We start from the raw sequence: 26736 nt of genomic DNA, 5'->3' as shown, positions 1-26736 counted from the left end.
GTAGCCCTGAACCACCCAGTTGATGTAACTGTACAGTGGAACCCCCCTTTTAAGACCTCAAAAAATTTGAGAAAACGGAGTCTTAAAAGGGGGGTGCCATTGTACTTAGAATGTCTCATACTTGACAACAGTAGCAAGCCCATTCAATTCCTACTGTCATCGACTCTCCCACTGCCCCACATTTTGTCCCTCTACTCCGGGCGGGGATGTAGCTCAGTCGGTAGCGCGCTGGATTTGTATCCAGTTGGCCGCTGTCAGCGTGAGTTCGTCCCCACGTTCGGCGAGAGATTTATTTCTCAGAGTCAACTTTGTGTGCAGACTCTCCTCGGTGTCCGAACACCCCCCGTGTGTACACGCAAGCACAAGACCAAGTGCGCACGAAAAAGATCCTGTAATCCATGTCAGAGTTCGGTGGGTTATAGAAACACGAAAATACCCAGCATGCTTCCTCCGAAAACTGCGTATGGCTGCCTAAATGGCGGGGTAAAAAACGGTCATACACATAAAATTCCACTCGTGCAAAAAACACGAGTGTACGTGGGAGTTTCAGCCCACGAACGCAGAAGAAGAAGAAGAAGAAGAGTCCCTCTACTTCCATGATAAAAAACCAAGAAAGGTAGGTTGTTGGAACGTTTGTTATTGACAAAACAATACGTTACATTCACAAATATATCGACCCACCGGTCTTTAAAGTGTACAGACAAACAATAAGTAACGAGAACTTGGCTTGATCCAATGTTTCCGCCGCTTGTTGGGAAAGTCTAAGTTCTAAGCTATTAAGTTCTCGTTACTCATTTTTTGTCTGTACACGTTAAAGACCCAGACCTGTTTACCAAATATGAACAGTTGGTGTATATTCCACAGAGTCTTAGTGTATTTTCAAAATATTGAGTGTATTTTCTTACCAGGTAGAGGTGCTTCTTAATCATGTGACCGACGTAAAACTGTTAGCAGTAAAATTCCAATACAACGTCCGTCGCACTGATGATAAAACTGTAAGAATATGACACTGGAAATAGTCGTACTTTCTTATCAACCAGTGTATTTATCGTATTCTTGGAAACTTGGCGTACAAAATACGGCGAAATCGTATGAGTAAACAGGTCTGAAGACCGTTGGGTCGATATATTTGTGAATGTAACGTATTGTTTTGTCAATAACAAACGTTCCAACAACCTACCTTTCTTGGTTTTTTATTATTCTGAAATTTGGAACGTTGGCAGTCTTTTTGTTTTTGGATTTAAAACAGAGGAAGTCTTAAACTGGGGGGTCCTAAAAGGTGGTTCCACTGTACTGTTTACATCCGACAGCTACCTGTGAGGGCGTTCAACCAAACATGATGGCATGAAAGCTTACCTGCAGAGCAGCCAGCTCTTCCTGGTGACGACGCATCACGTCTGCTCGCTTTTTGTCGTAATCAGCGTGCAGTTTGTTGAGGGCTTCATCCACCAGGACACGACGCTTGGCCTGGTAGGTTGCCTCAAGGTCACGCAGTTCCTACAAAGTGAATGCCATACAAAATGTATTGGACAGTTTATTTGGAGACCTTACAGCCACAGCCACAGAGGAAGATCAATAAATCAACGACAGATAACAGCAAAATCATATGGACGCGTCAAAGATTCAAAGAAAAATGCATGGATGAATCGATACCAAACATAATGCTATGTGAATGAAGCAATGGCAATGAAACCGTCCATTACCTGAGCATGTCTAGCAGTCAGAACGGCCTGCACAACTTTGTCGCTGTCCTCAGTGCCGTTCTCTCGGATTCCTTCCTCCATAGCTGTCTTCTCCACTTCCTTGGCCTGTACACACAAACACAAAGTTAAGAATACCACAGGCATCTCACAAAGTTAAGAATACCACAGGCATCTCACAAAGTTAAGAATACCACGAGCATCTCACAAAGTTAAGAATACCACAGGCATCTCACAAAGTTAAGAATACCACAGGCATCTCACAAAGTTAAGAATACCACAGGCATCTCGCAAAGTTAAGAATACCACAGGCATCTCGCAAAGTTAAGAATACCACAGGCATCTCGCAAAGTTAAGAATACCACAGGCATCTCACAAAGTTAAGAATACCACAGGCATCTCATCAATACACACTAATTAATATGCATGCACTCATGCACGCATGTACACACACACCCACCGCATCGCACTCAGTTTACAAGCCCTTTTCTAAGTGCTACAAGCATGCATGAAATTTCATCACCAGATGAAAATCAGCAAGCAGCTGTTCTACAAACTTATTATAAGGAAATAGTAAGGATGAGGATAAGGCATCATATAGTCCTGTGAGGTTACGTTTATGGAATTTGTGCTGCTTTCACAATAGGGAAAGCGAGCTGCCACACAGTACAACGCTACACACTGTTTCTTTTTCTTGCATGGGTGTTTCCAAGCCCTGAGATTTTCGCTGTGTACTTGGGTTCTTTATCATCCGCATGTGTGCACACAGGGGTGTTCGGATATCGAGGAGAGTGTGCACATAGTCAACTCTGAGAAATAAATCCCTTACTGAACGTGGGGATTGAACCCACGCCAATAGCGACAAACTGGTTTCAATGCCAGTGCCGTTACCGACTTAGCTACCTCCCCGCCTTGTCATCACTCACTCACACTTCTCTAGAAGCCTTACCCATTGATAACAGATCACACACACTGACATGCTTCCTTTTCTCTTCTTATGCCTCGTCTTTTCTTTCTCTCTCGTGCACCTGTTTGAGGCGCACATCGTCCAGCTCTTTGCGCTGTTCCAGCATTTCACTGGTGAGCTCGGCATCCTGCTTCCTACGCAGGTCCTCCATTCGTCGGCGTCTGTTCTTGGCCAGGCGATCGCGCAGTGCCAGCATCTGACGGGATTTCTCTGACTCCATCTTGTCCTGAAGGTCGTCCAGTTCTTGCTGGTGTCTGGCCATCAGCTGTGAGAAGAAAACACTTTGATGTTTGTCTTAGTTAAGAAGATAGATTGATCCTTACGCATTTTAATTTCAATAAATCAAAGAGAAAACCATGAATTAGATGTACTTAAATAACAATAAATTAATCAGAACTTGACCAAATGTAAAAAGAGCACCATGACCATTTTGGAAGAATTACAAGTGACTTAGTCATGATGGATCTATTACTACTACAGTGGTACCTGCAATGTGGGGCCCCTCTCATGAGAGGACGCCTCCCTTAAAAGGACACATTCTGGGGTCCCTTTGTCTATTATCTCTACCAAAATATACCTGTCATGACAGGCCACCTGCAATGTAGGGACACGTTTAGCTGGTCCCAAGGGTGTCCTTTCATGGCAGGTACCACTGTATAGGCAGTAACAGTTATTCCTTCCATTAACCTGTGGACCCACGTGCACTGTATGTTGCGCTAGTTTGTTTATTTACAGAGCACACGCTGCTCATGTAGTTTATACTGCTGCAAAAGTACAAAGCATACAATTCTTTCTTTTGAATCAGGGGAACATTCAGTAACATTCATAATTCAGTGACACTAGTTTGTTTGTTTGTTTGCTTAACGCCCAGCCGACCACGAAGGGCCATATCAGGGCGGTGCTGCTTTGACATATAATGTGCGCCACACACAAGACAGAAGTCGCAGCACAGGCTTCATGTCTCACCCAGTCACATTATTCTGACACCGGACCAACCAGTCCTAGCATAACCCCATAATGCCAGACGCCAGGCGGAGCAGCCACTAGATTGCCAATTTTAAAGTCTTGGGTATGACCCGGCCGGGGTTCGAACTCACGACCTCCCGATCACGGGGCGGACGCCTTACCACAAGGCCAACCGTGCCGGAGTGACACTAGTATTGAAAAGGAAACAGATGTAAGACTCCAGTGCATACCCTCAGTCATTTTCCATGTTCCCATACACTGACAAAAAAAGAGCAAATGCGTGTGTGTGTTACGTTTATCCACCTTCTTCAAATCGGTCATTAAAATAGCAAAATCAGAACACATAAATAGACGAATTCCGAAGATAACTCTGTTGGGTTTGTAACGGTTGTGAAAGAGTGAATACCCTCGGTTTTACTAGGACAAACATTGGAGGGGCCTATCACTAGCGAGGGGTGTGTCTGAAACACGTGGACAGGAGCATGTGTGAAAAGCAAGGGTATTCACTCTCTTAAAAACCATACAAACCTGACAGTTATTTTCGAATATCGTCTGTTTGTCAGTGTGTTCATTTTTTCAGATCTACCGGCAGGAACAAACACGTTGACAGGAGCACGTGTGAATGTATTTGTCCGAGCAAGGGTATTCACTCTTTCACAACCCATACTTCTTCTTCTTCTTCTGCGTTCGTGGGCTGAAACTCCAACGTACACTCGTGTTTTTTGCACGAGTGTAATTTTACGTGTATGACCGTTTTTTACCCCGCCATTTAGGCAGCTATACGCCGTTTTCGGAGAAAGTATGCTGGGTATTTTCGTGTTTCTATAACCCACCGAACTCTGACGTGGATTACAGGATCTTTTTTGTGCGCACTTGGTCTTGTGCTTGCGTGTACACACGGGGGGTGTTCGGACACCGAGGAGAGTCTGCACACAAAGTTGACTCTGAGAAATAAATCTCTCGCCGAACGTGGGGACGAACTCACGCTGACAGCGGCCAACTGGATACAAATCCAGCGCGCTACCGACTGAGCTACATCCCCGCCCAACAACCCATACAAACCCAACAGAGTTATTTCCGAAAATGGTCTTTTGAAGTCCTTACCTCTGCCAACTGTTCCTGACTGAGGTCAGTGCGAGCGGCCGCCTCAGCAGCATTCCTGTTCTTCTTCTCCCTGAGCAGCTGCTCCGTCTCCTTGTCGGCCTGATTCTTCAGCTGGCTCTCCTCACGCTGTGACTCCTGGTCCAGTTTGGCCGCCAGCGCGTCACGCTCCTTCTGCTGCTTCGTCTTCAGCTCCTCCTTCATACGCTCCTGGACCATGATTATAACTTATGTAACAGAGTGTTTAAACACAACAATAACCTTAGGAGGCAAAGCCCAGTCAAACAGGATTAAGAATGTAAGAGCTAATTTCTTAGCCCTATAAAAACTGTTCTGGGTACACAAAGGTTCCCAAGAACATACAAGGAGACAGTAGCAGCCAGACCCTACCACAAACAGAACTCTACAATGAATAGGTGTCAGCGGCATAGAAGAAATGTCAAGCTATAAATAACTCTTCAACGGCCGACAACTGGAGAAACGAATCAATATCCTTCCATTCTTGTTTTTCATTTTGCATTTAAACCGTATCATTTCAGTGAAAAAAAAGTGTTCCGTTCTTTACTGATGTGCACCAATTCCTTATTTGTTCTTTCCTGCAGCTTGTAATAAACAACAGCACTCGGTATATGTGGGCCTATTCAGTCAGCTTGTTTGATAAGCTGCTTCACAAAACAATATTCAATATTAAAATATCACAAGCAACAAACGAAAATCTTTCTCAGCCTTAACAAAATGTTGCCTGCACAACTCACCTGTTCCCTAAGCATTGCCTGCTCTTCTGTGGACTGAGCGTAGTTGACTTTAGGCTTATGCTGAAGGTCGGACCCAACGTCTGTGGGGGTCGAATCTCCACCGCCCTTCGAGAGCTGCCGAGTCTGTTCTGCCACGAAGCGTCGAGCAGCCTCCTCTTCCATTAGGCGAGCTGCCTCCTGCAGTCGGCGCTGGCGTCTTCCTGCGAGTTTGGCCTATGAGCAGGGGAAAGAAGAATGTGCAGTTATGATACCTATACATATATGTAGTACAGTAAAACCTGAGTCTAGCGGACCCTTGTTGTAACGGCCACCTGCTACATACGGACAGTTTATCATGGCACGAACACGATTTCAACAATAACTAACCTTTAACGGGCGGACACCTGCCACTTACGGACGCGGACACGATTTTTCGGACCGTAGGAAGTGTAAACACTGTCACAAACGGACACAACGTACATAAAAACGCAACTTCGAAAACTCGACTGTTATGCAGTCAGTGCTCGGCAGCCGTAGCCGTAGCACAAATGGTTGTTGATTGGTTGTCCTGTCCCTTTTCTGACCAATCAGTGGCTTGTTTAGATGGAGACCCACTTTCGCTCACTCAATTTCGCTTCGCTCACTTTCGCTTTTCCGCATTGTGGATACAGTCACAACCAAAAGCAACAGTAGACTACTGTGTTTGAAAATGGAATCTCCAGCAGGAAAAAGAAAAGCGTTGACTTTAGAGCAGCGTGTCGCTGCCTTGAAAAAAACTAGATAGCGGCCAATCATGCCGAGATGTGGCGAAGGAGATGGGATGTGGTAAAACACAGATCGCGAGGATCAAATCGGAAAAAGAAGACGTGATGAAGGAGTGGGAGTCAGGTGCGCGAATCGACCAAAAAACTGTGAAACGTCGGAAAACGCAATATGAAGACCTGAACAACGTGGTATGGGAGTGGTATGGCAACCATTTATCATTTACCACTCCCCCCTTCCCCCCTCCTACTAATCTCTCTCTCGATCTCTCTCTCTTTGTAAGCAATCGTTCGAAGGAAACAATAGTTAACACAGCTAAATTTCTGTTCCATGCATTTATGCTGAGACTAGAAAAACTGAATGAAACAAGAGCTGACCCAATTTGGTCGAGACACACTGCGGAATTTCCCGTTGAATGACTGATGAAGAGTCAGCTATTTTTAGCTTTGTGACGTCCGACTTGCGTAAGTTTGAATGCACAGTGTGTGTAGGGAACGGGGTAGGTGGGAGGGGGGTGGGGTGTTGTTGTTGTTGTTGTTGTTGTTTGCTACATGTATCATTTGTTTACTCACATATTCAGTGAGTCTCATGTTCAATCCAATAAATACATACTACAGGACTGACAAAAAGTGTCTTGTTCATTTTACGTGCTCTTTGTAAAATATTGCCCCGGCCCCTCCACCTGTGAAGAAGGGACACCTGTCTAATAGGGACACTATTACCATTCCCCAAGGGTGTCCGTTAGAGACAGGTTTTACTGTATAATAAGCTTCCTTTTATTTCCTACTTTATCGTCCCATTGCTGAACAATTTAGGCTGCTTCCTCCCAGTGGAAAGCTTGCAGCAAAAAGTGTCGCGCTACTTAGGTGTGTGTGTTTAAGTGTAATCGGCCACCTGCATTTCTGGCAGAATGAAGAAGGTCTTTCACATGTCACATATTACTTCATTAAACCTAGTAGATAATGAACAACACATTGCATCACTTGTCACAAATGATTCCACTGATCTAGATGATAACATTGGGCACTCAACGTGCAGATCACTTCTTACTGTGAGTATTATTGCAAAATCTCACTTGAAAATTCCAATGGGTGCAAGTGGGGTTCTAAAAGGTCAACCTGAATTTTACTGCTATACTGCTACTGAACTCTTTTTTCAGACCTGTCTTTTTTTTTTATAAAGCCAGAATTCCGGCTTCCGGCACAGCCACATGCACACAGGAAATCCCATCTGATTTACCTGCAAGTCTGCCAGCTGCCTGTTCTTCTCACTGTCCATGTCGGTGGTGAGTGACTCCAGGTCACGGCGATACTGGTCCATCACTCGCTGGGCTGCCAAGCGGTCCTTCTCTGGTGTTGCTGCTTCAAGCTGTCAACAGTTAAGTCAACAGTTAATACAACAGTGCAGCTGGATGCGTCAGGCAGTTACCAACACTTTGATGTCACACTATTTCCCCGAAAAGCGGCGTATGGCTGCCTGAATGGCGGGGTGAAAACAGTCTTACACGTAAAAACCCACTTGTGCAAAAACATGAGTGAACGTGGGTGTTTCAGCCCATGAACGAAGAAGAATAAGAAGATGTCACACTCGTTCCTCTCTTGTATCTAATGCCACGCAGTTTACACACTTACCACAGTACAGCATGTGAATTGTGCAACAAATCAAATAAAAAAACTTTGCTCTAAGACCAGACAAAAATTACCAGTGTGCAATATTTGCCATCAAACCAGTACAGGGAAGTAACTATACACTTTCCTGGTGAGTTTGTGGGGGGCACATATGTTTGTTGTTTATCATCACTTACAATACAATACAATACAATACAATACAATACAATACGATAATACTTTATTATCTCAAAAAAGAAATTTCATTGTGGCTGAACACAAAATGTATTTTTTACAAGTAAAATGACTATTTCTAAGAATACTCACCTCAATTTAACTAATAGGAGTTACCTTACTTACGAGTGCTAGACTGAGAAGCGTCCTATGTTACCAGTACTAGACTGTAAACAAGGTCGCTAACTCTAGATTTCCGTCGGTATACCATTTAGGGGAGTAGTCTCCCTTTGTCGGTAGTACCTCTCTGCGCATGTGCCAATGCCCATAATCCCCAGTTTCAATTCGAAGCTATTAAGTCAATAGCGGGGTTGGTGGGAGGGTCTCTGGTTAAATTGAGGTGAGTATTCTTAGAAATAGTCATTTTACTTGTAAAAAATACATATTTCTTTCGAATACATCACCTCAATTTAACTAATAGGAGAATAGATAACAGGCTGGAGGGTTGACTTTCGATCGGTAATCTAGTGTCACCTCACCCGACTCAGCCCATTTGTCCGGAATCCCCCCTGTAAAATCGGGGGAAGAAAAGGATAGATCATCGGACTGAGAAGCAAGAAATCCTGAGTCGGGCGAGTGGCAAGTTGCATTGTTGCCACTGTGTCAACTTGCTCCAGAAAGGGACAATCGAAAGAAAGTCCCACCTGTCAATGTAGAGCTGGTTTCTACTCGATGGTCGTTACTATTCCTCTGATCACTTGTCTTTATCAATGTTGGGTTATGGTTATGACTTGCCATTATGCGCCTTGAGCGACCCAACTCCCCAGCAACGTAAAGTTCTGCAGGTGGATCAGGTGAACGACCTAAAAGATGAGGAATGGTCAGAGATAACAATTCCTCTAATACCTTGAACTTATCACCAAGGTGCGTCTCTGCGACTGATCCTCCATTTAAGGGAGATTGACAGAGTTTCCAGAGATCCTGTAGAATTCTGGTCTGAGGCACCACTTTCCATGGCAAACAATTGTGCCAGTCGCATGAATGAATATATATATCCTCTCTGAATTTACCTCTCTAATGAGGATGGTAGGCACAGATACCAGTGTAAATTCAGGCTGACTTAGCTGTTCCTCCTGCGTGACAGGAAGTAAGCGCAAGTGCGCTCAGCAGTAGGTCACTGTCTGCACCTTTCCTGTGCCTGTCTCAACGCATGTGGGGGCTATAAGCCTACCCTTAATGGTTAAAGGTACCATTTGTCCTAGAATAGCAAGTGAAAGACAGCCAGCTGTATTGCCTTTACCCAAGGGGAAAACCTGCTTCTTACTTTGAAATTCCACACTTATAGCGTGAGGGGGTCCCCAGTGACCATGGGCATCTCTGAGCCCTTATTGGCTGAATGACCGCTCTTGTCTTACTCAAGAGGGTGCCATGCCTGGCATGCAACTCACTGAGAGGTCCCATTTGTGATTTCAGCAGGACCGTTTTCTGGCTTGATCAGCCAGGTCCTTGATCTAGGTTTTCTGTAAACATGGTTGTAGGTGGCATCTGCTGGGTTGTCTGCCCAGCATAGGTTTTGTGGGTTCTGGGACACTCCAGATTTCTGTAGAGCTCACAAGTTCTTAGATGACTATGCAGTGATGTTCTCCGGCCTATGGCCGAAGGTGCACTATCTTGGGCTGATGCAAAGTTCTGCCCCCTGGTAGTTGAACTCACAAAGATGTCTTATGTTGTGATCTCAGTAGTACTTCTGCCTAGATCACCCAAGTCCATATCTGGATTTTCAGTAGGCGTGGCTGCGGGCGGCAAGTGTTGCATTGTCTGACCAGCGTAGCTTTGTGAGCTCTGGGGCACTTCAGCTGTTTGTGGAGCTGAGCTCTAGGGTGACTATGCAGAGTTGTTTTCAGGCCCCTGCCTGAGGCAGGAGGTGTACTCTCTTGGTCTGATGCATAGTTCTGACTTGACAAAGGTCTTAGTCAGCACCCGAGTTGCCACGTTTCTTGCCCAAAAAACGACGCGTAGCCGTAGACTGGGAGTGAGTGAGATAGGCTGGTGTGGTATTCCTGGCTCCAGCTAGGATCTCACTGTGTCTCTACCTCAGGCTCTTCGAGCGAGGGAGAAAAGGCTGGTGTGGTATTCCTGGCTCCAGCTAGGATCTCACTGTGTCTCTACCTCAAGCTCTTAGAGTGACACAACTTATACTCACCCAATAACCTTGTGTCACCGTAGACTGGGAGCGAGGGAGATAGCCTTGTGTGGTATTCCTAGCTCCTGCTAGGATCTCACTGTGTCTCTTTCCTCCAGCTCCTTTAGCTTTTGAGTCCAGGCATCTGAGAGTCTACATATGGATGGGATGGACACATTCACCCACTGTCAAAAGTATTGCCGCACTCATTATGCCTTTCGGGGGAGGAATACCTCTAGGTCTTATCTCTGTGGTCCAGGGATCTTAGAGCGCCAGTTGTAAGAGGCAAACGAAGCTTGTCCAATTCAAGGTTCGGTTGGAAGGGGTGGCTGAGCCTTCCCAAATCCAAGTGTGTCTGTGGCCGTACCCAATACCCCTAAAGGTAGAGGAAGCTCTTCTTGTTCCAGGAAAATTTGACTCAATGATGGAGGGACGTATGGTTTACCCAGTCCAAGATGTCTGGCAGCACTAATCAATCCGCATGGGCTGAGAGGTCCTCCTTGATCTATGAAATCTGGCCCATGGATCTCATAGTGCGGATGGCTGGCCAAACCTCAGACTATCTCTCAGTGTCCTTCCTGGAAAGTCCATGGAAAAACGGGCGGAGTCACCTCGGGAGACATTCCCTCTTTAGTCAAGTCTGTCCGTCTCTGAAGCATGACGTAGGTTGAGTGCTGTCCCTGTTGAAGGGTTTTGCCTTGACTTGGTTTGTTTGTTTGCTTAACGCCCAGCCGACCACGAAGCGCCATATCAGGGCGGTTCTTGACTTGGTCCAAGGAAGATAACCATGAGGTTTTGTAGCCTAAGGACTGCCTGACCCTGGGGTAGGTTGTCTTCCAAAAGCTGCTGATCATCTCAGGGGCGCCCAGTGATCTTAAACGGCCCATCCCTTCTCTAGGACGTCTACTGTCGTCTCTCCTGTTGATGCTTCTGCCAGAGTTGTTACCATTATCAGTCGAGATGTGACCTGTTACAGGTGTCGGACATCCTCTGTTGAGTGTCGACTGTACAATCTGACATTTCTATCATCATCCCCTGGCTGATGCAGGTGTCAGATGACATTCAGGAAGAAGGGGCAACTCTTACAAGTTGTTACGCTGGGTCCGTCCACAGGTCATGAAAGCAATCTGTACTTGACGTTCTCAGAGCACTTCTTCCCCCGTCTCTGCGTTATCTCCAACAGCTCCCCGCCTTGTGATGTAGCCTGAACATGCTCACCCGTGTTGCCCGACGCTTGTATGGCAAGATTCTTGGGCCTGTTACCCTGTTGAACAAGCTCCACTCCAAGTGTGAGTGATCTTCAGAGTCGTTTCCTCAGGCAAATGTCTTGAGACACTTTGATTCCTCTTATCTTGGTGCGCAGTGTCTGTCTTGTAGCTGTGTATCCGAAGGAGACATCTAGAGACCTCAAGAGCTTGCAGTATGCATGGAAACTGATGTGACTACCATACCCTGTTCAGTTGTCCACCGCTGTTTGACTGGTGATCTGTATGCAGATTGCAGGTGCCATCTTGTTACTGGTAGGGCGGCTCCCCGGTGTGAAGGTTGTAGCCTCTAACCATTAGCTCTCCATTCCATGTGATGAAGATAACTAGGAGGCTCTAGGCATTCTCCTCACACTCCCAGACTTCTGTGTAGCCGGGCACTGCTGAATATGGTCAGGCGTGAAGTGTTGGTCTAGTTCCAAGAGCGTTAAACATTAGGTCTTCCTCAGTCCGTCAGGAGGTGGTAGACAGGCAATGGGGGGCGGGAGCTGTCCTTCCGGTGCTGAAGCATCGCTACAGGCAGTTTGCAGCACTGAATACTGGTAGTCAAAATGCATGAAGCCACCATCATGATGGGGAACCCTGGCAAAGATAGTGGTGGGAGGGGCCCAGTCCTGTCAACAGCCGTGTTTCGGGGTCACCTCAAGGGAGAGGTTGCAGACGAGGCTGTAGCTACCTCAGGGAGATTCTACTCATGTTACGCCCAGTGGACGTCTTGCCTGACAGCTGGAGGGTCTGTCATAAGCTGTCGCAACGATCCTGGGAGTTATCAGGGCGAAAAGGAAGCCTGTCTCTTCCTGTGCTTACTGGAGGTATTCCCCCAGAGCGCCCGACATTGTCTGTTTGGTAATGTCTACGTATATATAAATACATGTCAATATGACTTAATTCCCCCTCGTACTGATAACGGCATGGTTGTGCCAAGAGTTTATCCAGTACCTTTCTCATGAGAGTAGCCGCTCTGTCTAGGAGGCATAGTTAATTGTGTGTTGTAACAACATCCGTTCAGCAAATATGTTATATTTTCCATAATATGAAATGATAAACATTGTATCCCTTGTATGAACCTGACTAGAGCCAGTGTTATTTAAGGGCGGCCTCTTATTGTTAGGTCCTGTTGTCTACTTCTGAGAACCTAGTCGTAGGATTAGGTGACAACAGTAGAGATGTGGCCTTGTTAAAGGTCAGAGGCTTAGGTTTTGCCTACGAACCAGGAATAAGTAGAGGCATGACAACATTATAGGAAGCTCACCTGTGAGTATTATTCAGAGCCTTGCTCGATCTTGCATGTTGTGAAAACTCAGCTGAGTGTAATACTCATGTGTTAACAACCAAGTTTATTCATGCCCCTAAGGCATGGTTTCAACTGTATATTATTCATAACATGTCATTCAAGTGTAATGTACATCAATTGTGCACTGGAACAGAACATAAGTATATATGTGTGCCTGTTCTAATTGAATTTGAAGAGCTGTCTCCTGGCACTGTGGTATCAACAGATTTTAGCTGAGTGTAAATCTCAAAGTGTAAACACTTGAGTTTAACCATAAGTTAAATCTTTTACCACTCAGATAGCTGATTTAAACACTCCATGAAAATGGAATTTGTAACATCAACTGACTTCTTTGATACCCTTTGCCAAGAAAAAAGGATTATATCCCAATAAAGATGTCCCATCTGTGTTTGCATACACTTTAATTCTTCCTTGTCAATTTAAAAAAAAAAATTAATATATATTTACTCATATATAATGTGTATGTATGCACGCATACAAGTTTACAAGTTAATCAAGTTAAGTTGGCAAGGAAAGTATTCTTTATCCAATTTGAAGAAGTACCACCACGTGGTCTCTGTGAGTCCACCATGATCATCTGATAAAAATACCAAAACCATAATCTGCCAACCGCAGAAAACACCGTTTCCCAGAAACATAGGAGAGAGAATTACTTGCCTTTCTCTGAGAGTAAAGGAAGTTCCCTCCGTAATATTCCCGGAGGCGCATGTCTCAATCTCAGTGTTTGGTTTTCTTTCCAAGCGGGCGAGGTTTGTTGTTATTCTTCGATACAACCCGCTTTCAGTTCTATCAGCGTTCAAGCGTACTGCGGTCCGTATCTACGCTGCCCGCAAAAGTCATCGCAGTTTGTAATGACCGAAGTATTCATACGCCGTATGTAACATTCGCGGGCGCTCTGTGCCTTCAGTTCAATCAGCGTTCAAGCGTACTGCGTTCCGTATCTACGCTGCCCGCAAGAGTCATCGCAGTTTGTAATGACAGAAGTATTCATACGCCGTATGTAACCTTCGCGGGCGCTCGGTACTTTGTACGCCTAAAAATTCGGATCAGAAATGCGCTTCCGGTCGGGATAACGCACCTGGTAAACCTCGCTGTTGTCGATAAAAAGCTGTTAAAACGCAAAAAACTTCTGGGTAATTTCGAAGTTGAAGGTCTTGTTCGTATTCCTACATTGATGTGTAGGGTGACCTGCCGTTGCTTTCCATTGAAAGCTGCAAGGTAAGTTATCGTTCGCGGAGTTCTATTGCGCCAATGAAACCGGTCCAACCGCTGTAAATATCTGTTCGACATTCGTAACGAATAGTAAAGAATAGTTGTCGTTCAATTGCATGTTCACTAGTTTTAAAAGACAAGTAACGGAGCCTGTTAGGCTCTGTGTGTCAACAAGGTATCATTGATGATTGAAGTACCTTCTACTTATGACCAAGTAACTTTGTTACATTTTTAAGCCGTTTCACTTTCATTTTCACGGTTCGTTACGTTGTTCAACGTGATGAATCATTGAATGTATACGGGCGTAGTAATCGCCCTTAAAAAGGAAAGCCCAAACCGTGATTGAAGGTGAAAGTTGTAGTTCCTGTGAAGGAAGTCTTCTTAGACGGGAAAGGTCTAAATACACGTCTAGCTCCCCGTAGCAAGAAATTGAAACTGGGGATTATGGGCATTGGCACATGCGCAGAGAGGTACTACCGACAAAGGGAGACTACTCCCCTAAATGGTATACCGACGGAAATATAAAATTTCAAAAATAAATTTTGATTTAATTAATATACTTACCAACTCACATAGAAAGCATTAACTTCAGTTAAAGTGCTAGGACACTGAACTACGCTTCACCCCAAAGGGGAAGCAACCCCCTAAAAAAGAACGGCCTTGACCTCTAACCCAAGCTATACAAGAGTCGAGGTCATACCGTCACGTGACCTATCACGCGTGACTCAACCGCCGCCATGTTGAAACCTCACTCCCACTGAAGTGATCTGTTCATTTTTAGGGAAACCCTAAGCAATAACTTCGTTTTGTGATAAGACATTGAAGCACTCTTGCATGGCAACATGGGGAAATAACTCTGAAACAAAAACCGTATGCCATATAAGGCATGGTCCTTAGCGGTTATTCCCACTACCGGTGTACTGCGCCTGCGCAGGATGTATACCGGTGAAACTCATCCCGTATTAAAACATATACCCCCTTTAAAAAATTTGCGGGGCAGGCTGGGAGGGAATTCAATATGTGAGTTGGTAAGTATATTAATTAAATCAAAATTTATTTTTGAAATTTTATATTAAATTACATATTCTTACGCAACTCACATAGAAAGCAGATTGCTAATTTAGGTGGTGGGCAAATGAACTCACAGTTAACATCTTGCAAGTATCTGGCCTGTAGCTACAATAGCTGGCAAACCGAAATTTCTGTTCTGCCGAGCACCAGATACGTCCCCAGGAAAAACATAAAAAGACATCTTCTGCAGAAGATGTCTAGTAGATGTGTGCTAAAATAGCGGGTACTTAAAATACCCCGCCGATAGAAACTCATGACTACGTCCCTGAACGTTCAATGAGCTGCATTCATGACTTATGTAAGTCTCTCAGACTTGAGAACAGGTAAAGAAGAGGCCTACACTCTGACCTCTTGAGCCCGTGCTGCCTGAAAAGGGAGGACTGACTGCCCCCCCCCCCCTTTTTTCTTGCCACCACTGTAGGCATGCCTAATCAATGTGGCAGTCCATTTAGCTAAGGTTGACTTCACTAAATCATTGCCTCTAGAAGAGGCTAATTTTGTCAAGGATTAAACAATCCGAACTCAAAAACTCCAAAACTAGGAGCAAGTCCCAAGTCGGGACTGGAGATTTGCTTTCAGCCAACCAAAGGGAGGTTCCCTTTAATCACGCTGGCTACAAAGAACCCAAGTGAAAATATTTTGCGACCTAGCTGTGTCAGTGCAACTGAAATCACATAAAGTCTTAATTCGAAAATTTTTATCTAAATTTTGATTTGATTAATATACTTACCCGAATCACATGATTAGCATTGACCCACTTCGATGCATAGGTTATGATAAAAGCTACCCCGTCTAGGTATAAGGGGAGCAACCCCAACTAAAAAAGTGACTGCACCAGCATGACTGACACCCTGGGTTACGTCCCATGTAGCCTACTACGTCATCAATGGTGCTGGTCACGTGATACCCCTTCAATCGACTAATTGAACATCAAAAATCGTGCGGGGCAGGAGGGAGGGAATTACCCATGTGATTCGGGTAAGTATATTAATCAAATCAAAATTTAGATAAAAATTTTCGATTATAATTACATATTCTTACGCCGAATCACATGATTAGCAGATAACTCCAACCAGGCGGTGGGTAAGATCAAAGAAGTTCAAACCCACTCTTAAAATCTGGAGAGGCATTGTCCCGCTGCCACCAAAGCAGGAAGGGACCTAGATCCATCGTTACAGATAGATCCATACTGCCAGAAGGCAGCAATGTCTCCCTATTAAACTGATAAAGACAAAAGCCGAGCACCAGTAAGCTGTGTGCAGGACATCATCCAACCTCCCAGACCGTAAAACGGCCGAGGAGGAGGCCCAGGCCCTGGAAAAAGAGCTCGGGCTGAGCCTAGGGGAAAGATAGCCGAAAGCTACGCCAAGGCGGAGGGGAAGAGAATCCCTCGCCAAAAAACTGGCCCACTGCCAAACATCAGGGAAAGAGCCGGTGAGAAAGAAAACATCTAGCTCACTCTAAAACCCTTGCCAGGAACTGGCCCACTGCCAAAAGACAGAACGAGGACCGAGAACCGACCTAAATGACAGTCGCAATGCCGCTCAGGCAAAAAAGCGAAAGACAGCATCAGAGAGCCCGTAAGCTGTGCTCAGCACTTCTTGCCATCTCCTGAACCATAAAGGGGCTCAAGTCTTGAATAACCCGAGCCGAGTAGAGGGGCAGACAAGCTGCCCCCCCCCCCCCCTTACTATTGGAAGGAAAAGCCAAAAACCCTGGAAACGACAAGCGTAAGGTTGACCGATCATAAATGAAAAGCACCAACCTTCCCCAGGACCGTAAGACAATCATGCCAAAGAAAAAGCCTTGGCATGGAGAGAGGCCCGAAAGGCCGGAGAGATAACGGTCAGCTCCAGAGAGGAGTGACCTGTTTCCTAGAAAGAGAGAGAGACGTCTGAGTACAAAAAACCAGAGTCAAACTCAAAGAAAAAACTCAGAAGAGACGGTCACCAGAAGTCCACTACCAGACCATGCAGAAGCACAGAGGGAGGTAAACAGAGGAAGAAGCGGCCTACGAAAAGTGTAAGCCGCCAGCAGAGCGGAGAACGCGATGGCCAAAGCCTGATGTGACCGGTGACTCTAACCAAAATGACTAAAGTCAGAGTGATCACAAAGCAGTCTGCTTGTAGGTAAACGAAAGAAAATCAAAAACCCAAAACAGAAACGAGGCTGGAAAGGAAAAACAGAAAACTGTGAAGCTAACCAGCCTTAAGACTCCCTGAACGAGAGTTCACAAGAAGAAGGGCCCGAAGAAATTTCGCGGCCGACCGAGCCCAGAAAATTCCTGAGTCTGGCTGAAAAACCAAACACGTCTGATACCTCAGAACCGAGAATCAGACACGGAACACAACAGGCAAGAGTCCGTAATAGTTGCCAGCGGTAGAAGGGTGACCGTAACAGGCAACCCACCCCACCGGAAGTCGACCCGACCCGCCTCATGGCAGGATGAGGGAAAAGAGGAAGACACAAAATCTAGAGACACGGAGACCGTAGTCGCCCATGCCAGGCAGGAGACTATTACACGGGCTAAGGCTGAGAGCCGTAACGCCCGTAGACCCGCCATCAAAGATGCTGGGCTGAAAGCCCGCACCAAGAAACCAGAAAACTAACTAGACCTCTACCGAAAGGGGAGGTTTAGCCAATAAAGCTGAGAAAAGTGATAGGCCACAAGAATGACCCCTCACCATGCATTGCTAAAACCAATGCAAACTCAGTAAAATCTGAATGTAACCTCCGAGGCCAACTCAAGTAAACCTTAAGTTTGGACGAAACACCAGAACAAGTCCGATCGCTAGAGAAAGACAGAGTCAAAATCGGCGAAAAGCCCACTAGGACCAAGTCCAAAAGAGTAGACAACAACCACCACCACCAACGGATGAAATGGCTGTTGCACCAGCCGAGGCTGAAAAACCCGGATGCCCTAATGCAGGCTGTTGTTCCCAAAAAATACAGACTAAGACGTCTGTGCAAGGAAGAACCTCTCCGGATAAACCTGAGCTGAGGACTTAGCCTGAAAAAGCTGAGTCTGCTTAGGTAGAGCCCGTTTTGCTGCTTCAAAGCTTGGAGAGCAAAAGAAGAGACCTGAAGGTCCCTACACATCTATATCTCCTTGGAGGCCAGGAGGCCAGGGAGGCCTTGGAAGCCAGGAGACTTAAGAGGCCAGGAGGCCTTGGAGGCCCGGAGGCCATGGAGGCCAGGAGGCCTTGGAGACCAGGAGGCCAGGAGGCCTTGGAAGCCAGGAGACCTTAGAGGCCAGGAGGCCTAAGAGGCCAGGAGGCCTTGGAGACCAGGAGGCCTCAGAGGCCAGGAGGCCTTGGAGACCAGGAGGCCCGGAGGCCTTGGAAGCAAGGAGACCTTAGAGGCCAGGAGGCCTAAGAGGCCAGGAGGCCTTGGAGGCCATGGAGGCCTTGGAGACCAGGAGGCCTCAGAGGCCAGGAGGCCTTGGAGGCCTTGGAGGCCGGGAGGCCCTAGAGGCCAGGAGGCCTTGGGGGCCAGGAGGCCTAAGAGACCAGGAGGCTTCAGAGACCAGGAGGACTTGAAGGCCAGGAGGCCTAAGAGGCCAGGAGGCCGAAGAGAGACCCATCCACCGAGGGTGAAGAACTAAGGGTGTCTCATTGATTCCTCACAAACTAGGAATGGGCGAGGAACAAGTCCCGTCTGTACATGACCGTATGGGCATTGTGCAGAGAGGAAGGACTTCTCCGTTCTAAATTCGCCCTAGCAAAAGTGGAGAAAGCATCCCCTGCGTCCTGCTCTAAACTGAGAGTAAAGGGCGCAAAGAACTCCGTAAAGGAGTGTCTCCGAGATGGAAGCAAGTTCCAAAAGCTGTCTGCCCACTTCCTCAGAGGGGAAGAGAGTCTGCTCAGAGAGCAGGGGACTCGAAACGTTCCCCAAAGAAGAAGTTCCGGCGTGACCGGCAAAGGTGCACGCAGAGGGGCAAAAGACGACAGCAAATTCCGGGACATCTTGGGCAAAGGCAACCTCCTCTGAGCCGCTAATGTCCCGAAGCTGGGAAGGCCGGAGCCTGAAGCCCCTTTCCTGCAGGTCAACGGCCAAACTTCACCCCTGACTAAGAGGAGGATGAGAGGCGTCGAAGACCAAAGGCACAGGAAGTGAGGAGAACGGCAGAACCCACTACCGAAGTGTGTGGTAGCTGCTAATCCGCCTGAGGCAGGGAGCCTGCAAGCCCAAAGGGCACTGCTGACGAAAAAACCAGACTCAAACCAGATGGGACCATAGCAGGTCCACTATCCAGTGAGCCCCCACTTCCGGCCGGAGCCAGAAGCGCAGAGGTCGCGTACGACCACCGCCGTAAGGCAAGGTTCGAACTGAACGTGCCAGTAGCCTGTGCACTAACCAGTGAACCGATACCTCCAGCCGGAACTGGAAGCACAGCCGTCGCGTAGGGCAAGGCTCGAAACCGGACGTGACAGCAGTCTGTACACTAACCAGTGAACCTACGCTTCCGGCCGTAACCAGAAGCGGCGCTGTCGCGGACAACTGCTGAAGTAGGTAAAGGCTCGAACCAGAAGTGACAGCAACCTGAGCACTAACCAGTGAACCTACACTTCCGGCCGGAACCGGAAGCCCAGCTGACGTTGACGACTGCTGACGTAGGGTAAGGCCCAAACCGGACGTGACAGCGGCCTGTGCACTGCCGGTGAACCTACACTCCCGGCCGGAACCGGAAGCGCAGCTGCCGCGGACGACTGCTGACGTAAGGCAAGGCTCAAACCGGACGTGAACGCAGTCCGAACACTCGCCAGTGAGCCTTTTACTTCCGGCCTGAGCCGGAAGCAGCTGTCGCGGACGACTGCTGACGTAAGATGTGGGACGCACCGGACGTGACAGCAGGCTGCGCACGAGCGGAAGAACCACTGCTTCCGGCCGGAGCCGGAAGCCCAGCTGTCGCGTACAACTGCTGGTGTAAGGCGGGGTTCGGTCCGGACGTGAACGCAAGTCGCTCACTAGCCGGTGAACCCCTACTTCCTGCCAGAGCAGGAAGCCCAGCTGTCGGAACCGACTGCTGGAGTACGGAGAGGTTCTGACCCGACGTGAACGCAAGTCGCTCACTAGCAGGAGAACATCCGATTCCGGAAACCGGAAGTGCAGCTGCCGTAAACGGCTGCTGCAGACACCAACCTTGAAGTGGCCGGATCCCCGGAGGGACATGCACTGTTGCGCTACCGCAAGCGGAAGGCAACCAATGCCGGCCAGGAAGAGGAGAAGAAGATCCCCAAGGGACCGTCCAGAAACATCGCGGTGGACAGCAGCCCGGTCCGGAGAAGACCCAGCGTCTGAAGGAGAGAACGTCGCCTAACCCCCAGGCGGGGGGCAGAGCTGGCGACGAAGTCCGCCGAGGCAAACCTCGCGAACGAGGGAATCTATTTCTGGAAATAAGCAAAAGATAAGTGCAGACCCCAGAGCCCGAGACTCTGGAGCCGAAACAGACGTAAAACGACAGCCTTGGAGGCCAAAACGGACGGCAGAGAGCCAGACGGCCAATCGTCCGTAACATAAAAAACGGCACAGAACAACGTAAAAACTTGCCTAAAATTGTGCCAACATGAACGACAAAGGCGTTCTTCAAAATAAGAGGCTGCTGAGGGATAGAGCTTAGCAGGGCCCAAGCCCTAACCCTCAGCCTTAGCTCCCTCTAATTCTCATTAACGGCCAAGTAAGCACCGAGAGAAAAATAATAAAACAACTGAAACTAGCAAAGTCCGAAAGGACGCCAGCCTTTCAGAAGACAGCAAAGAGGGCAGCTAAAACCAGTTTAGGAGCTACCAAAGGCAGCTAAACAACTAGCTATACGAAGAGTTAAGCGTCCGAGTACGGACGAAAAATCAACATAACAACAACATGCTAGCTAAAAATGGCGACCAAGGAGGAAGCCACAAGTCTGAAAATAATAAAGTCCGTACAGACACAAACATTTCAGAAGCAAGCGAGCAAAAAAGATAAGCACGTACGTAAAAGCTACCGACGGCAGCTACAAAGCAAGCTACGACAGCGTTAATAGCCCGAACACGGCTAAAACAACAGAAGCCAGCCAACGTGCTAATGCAAATGGCGACCGTGAGGAAGCCAAACAACCGCTGAAAACTTCAGAGTCCAAAGGACATGCGAAATTCACAGCAGAAACAATAAAACATACAAGAAAATATGAACGATCTCACCAGCTGCAAGCCAGCAAGAAGTAGACGGGGGCCGAGGCCGGTGGGTGCCGTAGACACAAAACCAGCCAGAGCAAAAGCGAACACAACCGTCACCCTTGAGTGATAGTAGTCGATTGAAGGGGTATCACGTGACCAGCACCATTGATGACGTAGTAGGCTACATGGGACGTAACCCAGGGTGTCAGTCATGCTGGTGCAGTCACTTTTTTAGTTGGGGTTGCTCCCCTTATACCTAGACGGGGTAGCTTTTATCATAACCTATGCATCGAAGTGGGTCAATGCTAATCATGTGATTCGGCGTAAGAATATGTAATTATAATCAGAGACGTGGGAGAAAAATCGGAAAGCCAGGATAGGTGGTTCGCCACCCGCATTGAACGGAGAGAAGTGGAGTTCTTTCCGTTAATATACGCCATTAGTTCCAAGCCAGTCAAAGTGACACAAAACGAAGACGCTGAACCCCTATGGAATCTCTAGACCAAATCCAGAGTTGGGGCAGAAGCCCCTGAGCGTCTCAATGATTCCCTTACAGTAGACACCCGTGTGGCTCGAGTGTAAAAACGGCGCCCTCTTGCCAGCCCAAAGGACTGGCAACCAAGATTGAATGGGCCCATAATGTGCGACCAACAGGCCGCTCAAAGTAAAATCGAGAGTATTATCCGGGAACAGGGAGACGAACATTTAGCAGAAGGTGATAGTATAGTACCGAGAGGCAAAACTTCTATCAGCGGCTTCTCCAAATTCACCAGAAGGAGTAGAAGCGCGTAGTGAGATAGGGTCCAATCCGAGTGGACATTCTTGGCCGACTGACTAGAGTCTGCCAATAAATACATAGAGCCTCTCAGAAAGGTACTTCACCGCTAAAAAGATCTCGTGGTGGTAAAAACCACATCAAAACCTCGCATGCTCGCTGTGGCAGTGATAAGGGGCGAGATGCCACCCCCTGCTTATTGAGATAAAAGACCACTGTGGTGTTGTCTGATTGAATCAACACATGTTCTCCCCTGACAAGAGGAAAGAAATCCGCAAGAGACAGAACTGCTTCGCTGGTGGAGAGAGAACCAACGGGAACGCCCTGCATGAGCAGTGGTGTGAGAATCCAAAGATTGGTTGTGTCTGTGAACCAGTCAAGAAAAGACACTAACATGTTCCAGCTCTTCATTTGATTGCTTAGAAAACGAAACCAGAGCCCTGAAGATCTGAATTAAATATATGCACGATCTATATAAGTGACCCAACAGGAAGGGCCCCAGTGCCTCCCTCAATAAAGTGGAAGTTCTAATCGCCCCTCCAGCCGCTGTGGGAAAACACAGAGGCAGAGAGAAGGGTGGCGCCGAAGTGCCAAGAGTATGCATGAAAGCATGCTATTGTTTGCCCACTGAACCCTACCGCTAAATCGCCTCGAGGAGATAAAGTGGTTGGCGGGTATTTGGCAACGTGCCAAGCCGAGAAGAAGATAAAAAACCAAAGCTGAGAACGGACAGCTTAGCGCTTTTCTCTGATAAGAGAAGCCGAGGCCTGCCGTGGGCTTTTCCTTTTGCTGTGAGATTCTCTCTGTTAGAGAAGAGTCCGTGTGCAAATAAGAGGATTCGCAAAGAAGACCCTCGGGCAAGGAAGAGATTTAAGTCTCACCGACAGAACAATACTGTCGGCCGAGGCCTTTTCCCAGACGAACAGCAAAGCTAAACCCTTTGTATATGTGTCCCGACAGAACACAAAGGCATCCCGTGAGTACGAAAACCGCACAAGGGAAAGAACGAATCAAAGTCTTGTACCAAGACGCGGATAATAGAAAGAAGAGCGGCCACAATCTTCCACAGCCAGGAGATCATTGTTCTTGAAAACAGACAGTTTCTCCTTGCTATGAACGTTAAGATGTATGATCGACAAGTCCGGTGCAACCGGAAGCGGTTCCGTAGTACGAAGAAAAGAATAAACTAAGTTCTTAGGCTTGGTGTAACCTAGGACTACGGATATCGCTCAGCGAGTGAAGCGTTACTTGCGCGGGTGACGCAAGCGAAAGCAACGCCGCATCGCTGCCCACAAAGGAAGTGGTGGAAAAAGAGAATCATATGAGAAAACTTCCCCAAGTTAAAATTCTAGAGCCAGACACGAAAGCGTCCCTGCGTGTGTAAACCGCAAGTGCGTACAACCGTGCCACGACTGACATTTGTTCGGCTGAAACCTTAGCCAAAGAGGCCAGGAGTATGGGGACGTCTTTCACGCTAGAGTCGTTTCGAAATACGAAAGGATCCGACGACACCGCGATCGACCGCGAAAGAGATCGAAGAAGTGTCTCTGAAAGAGACGCAAGTTCCAACGAGTATCTTCCCGTTTCATCCAAACCAAGTAATGCGCCTTCAGAGTAAGCACAATGTTTGTCCAAACGATAGACATCCTCTCTGAGATTAGCCGACTCCGGAGTGACCGGAAGCGGTGCACTCGGCAAAGCGTAAGTCTCAATAAGACTGTGATGACGACGGGAGAGAGCAAACTTGCGTGAATGAAACGAAGTGCTCGACTTCCGTAACTGGTCTGAGGCAAGCCATGGCTGAGCAGCATCAGGAGCCTGACCGTGTGCAGCCAGTAAAGGCACAGTATCCACAGGCAAGCTATTCTCGGAACCCGAAGTTCTAGCCAGCACCCTGGAAAGTTCGTAAGCAACAGAAGGAGACTCGCTAAAACGATATCCCTGAACTTCCATTAAAGCAGGGCGGAAATCACCCACCACTGAGGGTGGTGGTGCCGCAGAGCTTGTCATAGCTGTCACCCCTTCAGCGAAGTACTTGGCAGACACCTGAGCTGCAGTAACCATAGCTGGTTTAAGTCTGAGTGACAACTTGACATCAACTTCCTCCTCAGAAACTGAGTGAGAATCGTCGAACTCCGAATCTGCTGTGGCCGGACCGTGAAAGTCACTGTGACTAGCTGCGTCACTAAAACGATCCACCACAGGCGAGGCTGATTGCAAAACGGAAAAACCGTGCAAAGCCTGCCCGAAAGCAGCTTCCTGCCCAGAGGGAGGAAGTTGAGACTTGTTTACATTCACCGGAGACATACCAGTCTGCCTGTGAGTACAACTGTCTCGTTGTCCGGTGTCGACCCCCCGTGAGTTCCGCTTGCTAAGAGCGATAGCCTCTGGGAAAGTCGAACTTTCACCCCCCGGCCGTGGCGGGGGGGCTACTAGTTCCGGCCCAACTTGTTGTCCGGTGTCGACCCCCCCGAGTTCCGCTTGCTAAGAGCGATAGCCTCCGGGGAGTCGTACTTTCACCCCCCGGCCGTGGCGGGGGGGCTACTAGTTCCGGCCCAACTTGTTGTCCGGTGTCGACCCCCCGAGTTCCGCTTGCTAAGAGCGATAGCCTCCGGGGAGTCGTACTTTCACCCCCCGGCCGTGGCGGGGGGGCTACTAGTTCCGGCCCAACTTGAACACTTTCACCAGAGAACCTGGCTACCGGTGAACTTGACTAACCTGTAGAGCGTGAAAGCTCCTCGTATGAAGTAAACACACTCCTCTGCGTGCACGTCAGCCGAAGTGACTGTGCATGAAGGCGGAACCTCGATGCGTGACAACAAGCCGCGTCGCCCACTCCCGCCGGGAGCGAGCACAAAATCGACGAATGGCAACATGTTATACATTTGGGTCGAAAACATCTCAAAAAAAAAGGGAAGAAAAACCATCTTTAACACAAGTATTCTTTCCCACAGTGTTTGCCTTGGCTGAAGTAACCTAAATTTAACCTGCTTCAGCACCGGCATGATTGGACTCATAGGGTCCGAAATTTAACAGACATTCTTTCTTTCTTCTTTATATAGTGTTTAAAGCCGTATGTACTTGATGACTATACACACTAATTGCTTTACCCACAGCTGGAGACATGCTAAATCAAGTTCCCTGCAAGATATTGCAATTTTATTTTGATCTAGATCGTCCTATTTATCTAGATTTGCCACAGAGGTAGCGTTGACGCAAGGGAAAAACCTCCGCGTCTTTGTTGACATCCTCACTTTTTCAGAGGCTAGAACAAGCTGTAAAACAAGTATATGGTCGGCGCATGGCGACATATCGTCATTACATGGTCTTATGGTGCGTTTGACATCGATTATAGACAAACTACACTTTGTAAACACGGGAGCGCGTACATATGCCTTTAACGTCGTTTTCAACCATTCAAGGCTATTTAACAGACGTAGTAGTAAGAGAAGCTGGGTCAAGAACAGAAATGGTAGTGCCTTTGCCTTTCTCTTTATGCGAACTTAATAGGAGAAACCTCAGCAGCTACTGACTAGTCTGTGGTTTCTATTTCTCCTTGTCAGCCATTGCTGACAAAAAACCAGTCTGAGTTATGATATTGATAAACAACAACCAGACCGAACAACGGAGAAAGAAACAAACGCAAGCAAAAGCAAACAATTAAAACGAGCTCACCCAAACTTGTGCATGAGAAGCAGGGACCTGTAGACGGGGTGAAACACTGTCCAGAAGACAGTAGGCTAAAAGCCTGCAGCGTAGTGTAAAAAGCGTCCGAACTACTTGGAGACTGAAGTGGGAGTGAGGTTTCAACATGGCGGCGGTTGAGTCACGCGTGATAGGTCACGTGACGGTATGACCTCGACTCTTGTATAGCTTGGGTTAGAGGTCAAGGCCGTTCTTTTTTAGGGGGTTGCTTCCCCTTTGGGGTGAAGCGTAGTTCAGTGTCCTAGCACTTTAACTGAAGTTAATGCTTTCTATGTGAGTTGCGTAAGAATATGTAATTTAATCTAGAGTTAGCGACCTTGTTTACAGTCTAGTACTGGTAACATAGGACGCTTCTCAGTCTAGCACTCGTAAGTAAGGTAACTCCTATTAGTTAAATTGAGGTGATGTATTCGAAAGAAATATAGCTTTGTAAACTTCCTGGGCCATACCTCCTTGTTGAGATCTGTGTGCATAGCTTCGAGTGACCCAGTATGGTCGTCATCCACAGCCTGTGTCATCTGTCGTCGCTGTTCAGCCTCGTCGGCGTCAAGCTCCGCTGCTGCTGCGTTGCGCTGCTGCTGCTGCTGGAAGTCCAGCCCACGTAGAATGAAGTCACGGTCGTCACCATGGCCATCTTGGATCAGTTGTGTTGAGAGCTGCAAGCGGACAAATGGTGCAAGGTGTACAGGTGTGCCACAGTGCAGCCTATACTCACACATAATCCTAACCTTTAAACAAAAAGAGGACACTACAGGAAACCAGGTTTGGTATGTTCTTCATCAATATTTTGGCAGCGATTAACTGTCTTCTTCAAGATGGTACGATGAAAGTAATCTTAACCTGTATGTTTCAGCACTAGCATGGTCCCTAGTTCCTAAACCCTAACCAAGATGTTTCACAGTTTAGTGGTCCTGAATCCCCAATCTACTCAGACGGGCAGCTGAACAGTTGCCATGTATGTGAAAACAGACAGGTACTGGAGTAATACTTGCTAGAATGTAGAGCTGGCAGCAACTTGAGTCATGAGAATAGGAAGCTGCAAGGTAATTCCTTGTGGAGACGGAGA

The 26736-nt window shown here is 47.5% G+C and overlaps 1 protein-coding gene across 1 annotated transcript in view; it reads right to left on the bottom strand.

Annotated features, from left to right (window-relative positions):
• The window catches only part of LOC138958004 (uncharacterized), a 292556-nt gene that overhangs the window by 18756 nt on the left and 247064 nt on the right, over positions 1-26736 (bottom strand). The window contains exons 106-112 of the mRNA XM_070329034.1: positions 26120-26326; positions 7470-7598; positions 5490-5702; positions 4738-4944; positions 2729-2932; positions 1704-1808; positions 1357-1497 (exon numbers count right to left, since the gene is read on the bottom strand). Of these exons, the coding sequence (XP_070185135.1) occupies positions 1357-1497; positions 1704-1808; positions 2729-2932; positions 4738-4944; positions 5490-5702; positions 7470-7598; positions 26120-26326 (1206 nt within the window). The remainder of the gene's footprint in view (positions 1-1356; positions 1498-1703; positions 1809-2728; positions 2933-4737; positions 4945-5489; positions 5703-7469; positions 7599-26119; positions 26327-26736) is intronic.

This window comes from Littorina saxatilis, linkage group LG1, assembly GCF_037325665.1.
Source record: "Littorina saxatilis isolate snail1 linkage group LG1, US_GU_Lsax_2.0, whole genome shotgun sequence".
NCBI classification, from domain to species: Eukaryota; Metazoa; Mollusca; class Gastropoda; order Littorinimorpha; family Littorinidae; genus Littorina; species Littorina saxatilis.
The sequence above is the reverse complement of the archived record's forward strand: the minus strand, read 5'-3'. Positions and strand labels throughout refer to the sequence as shown.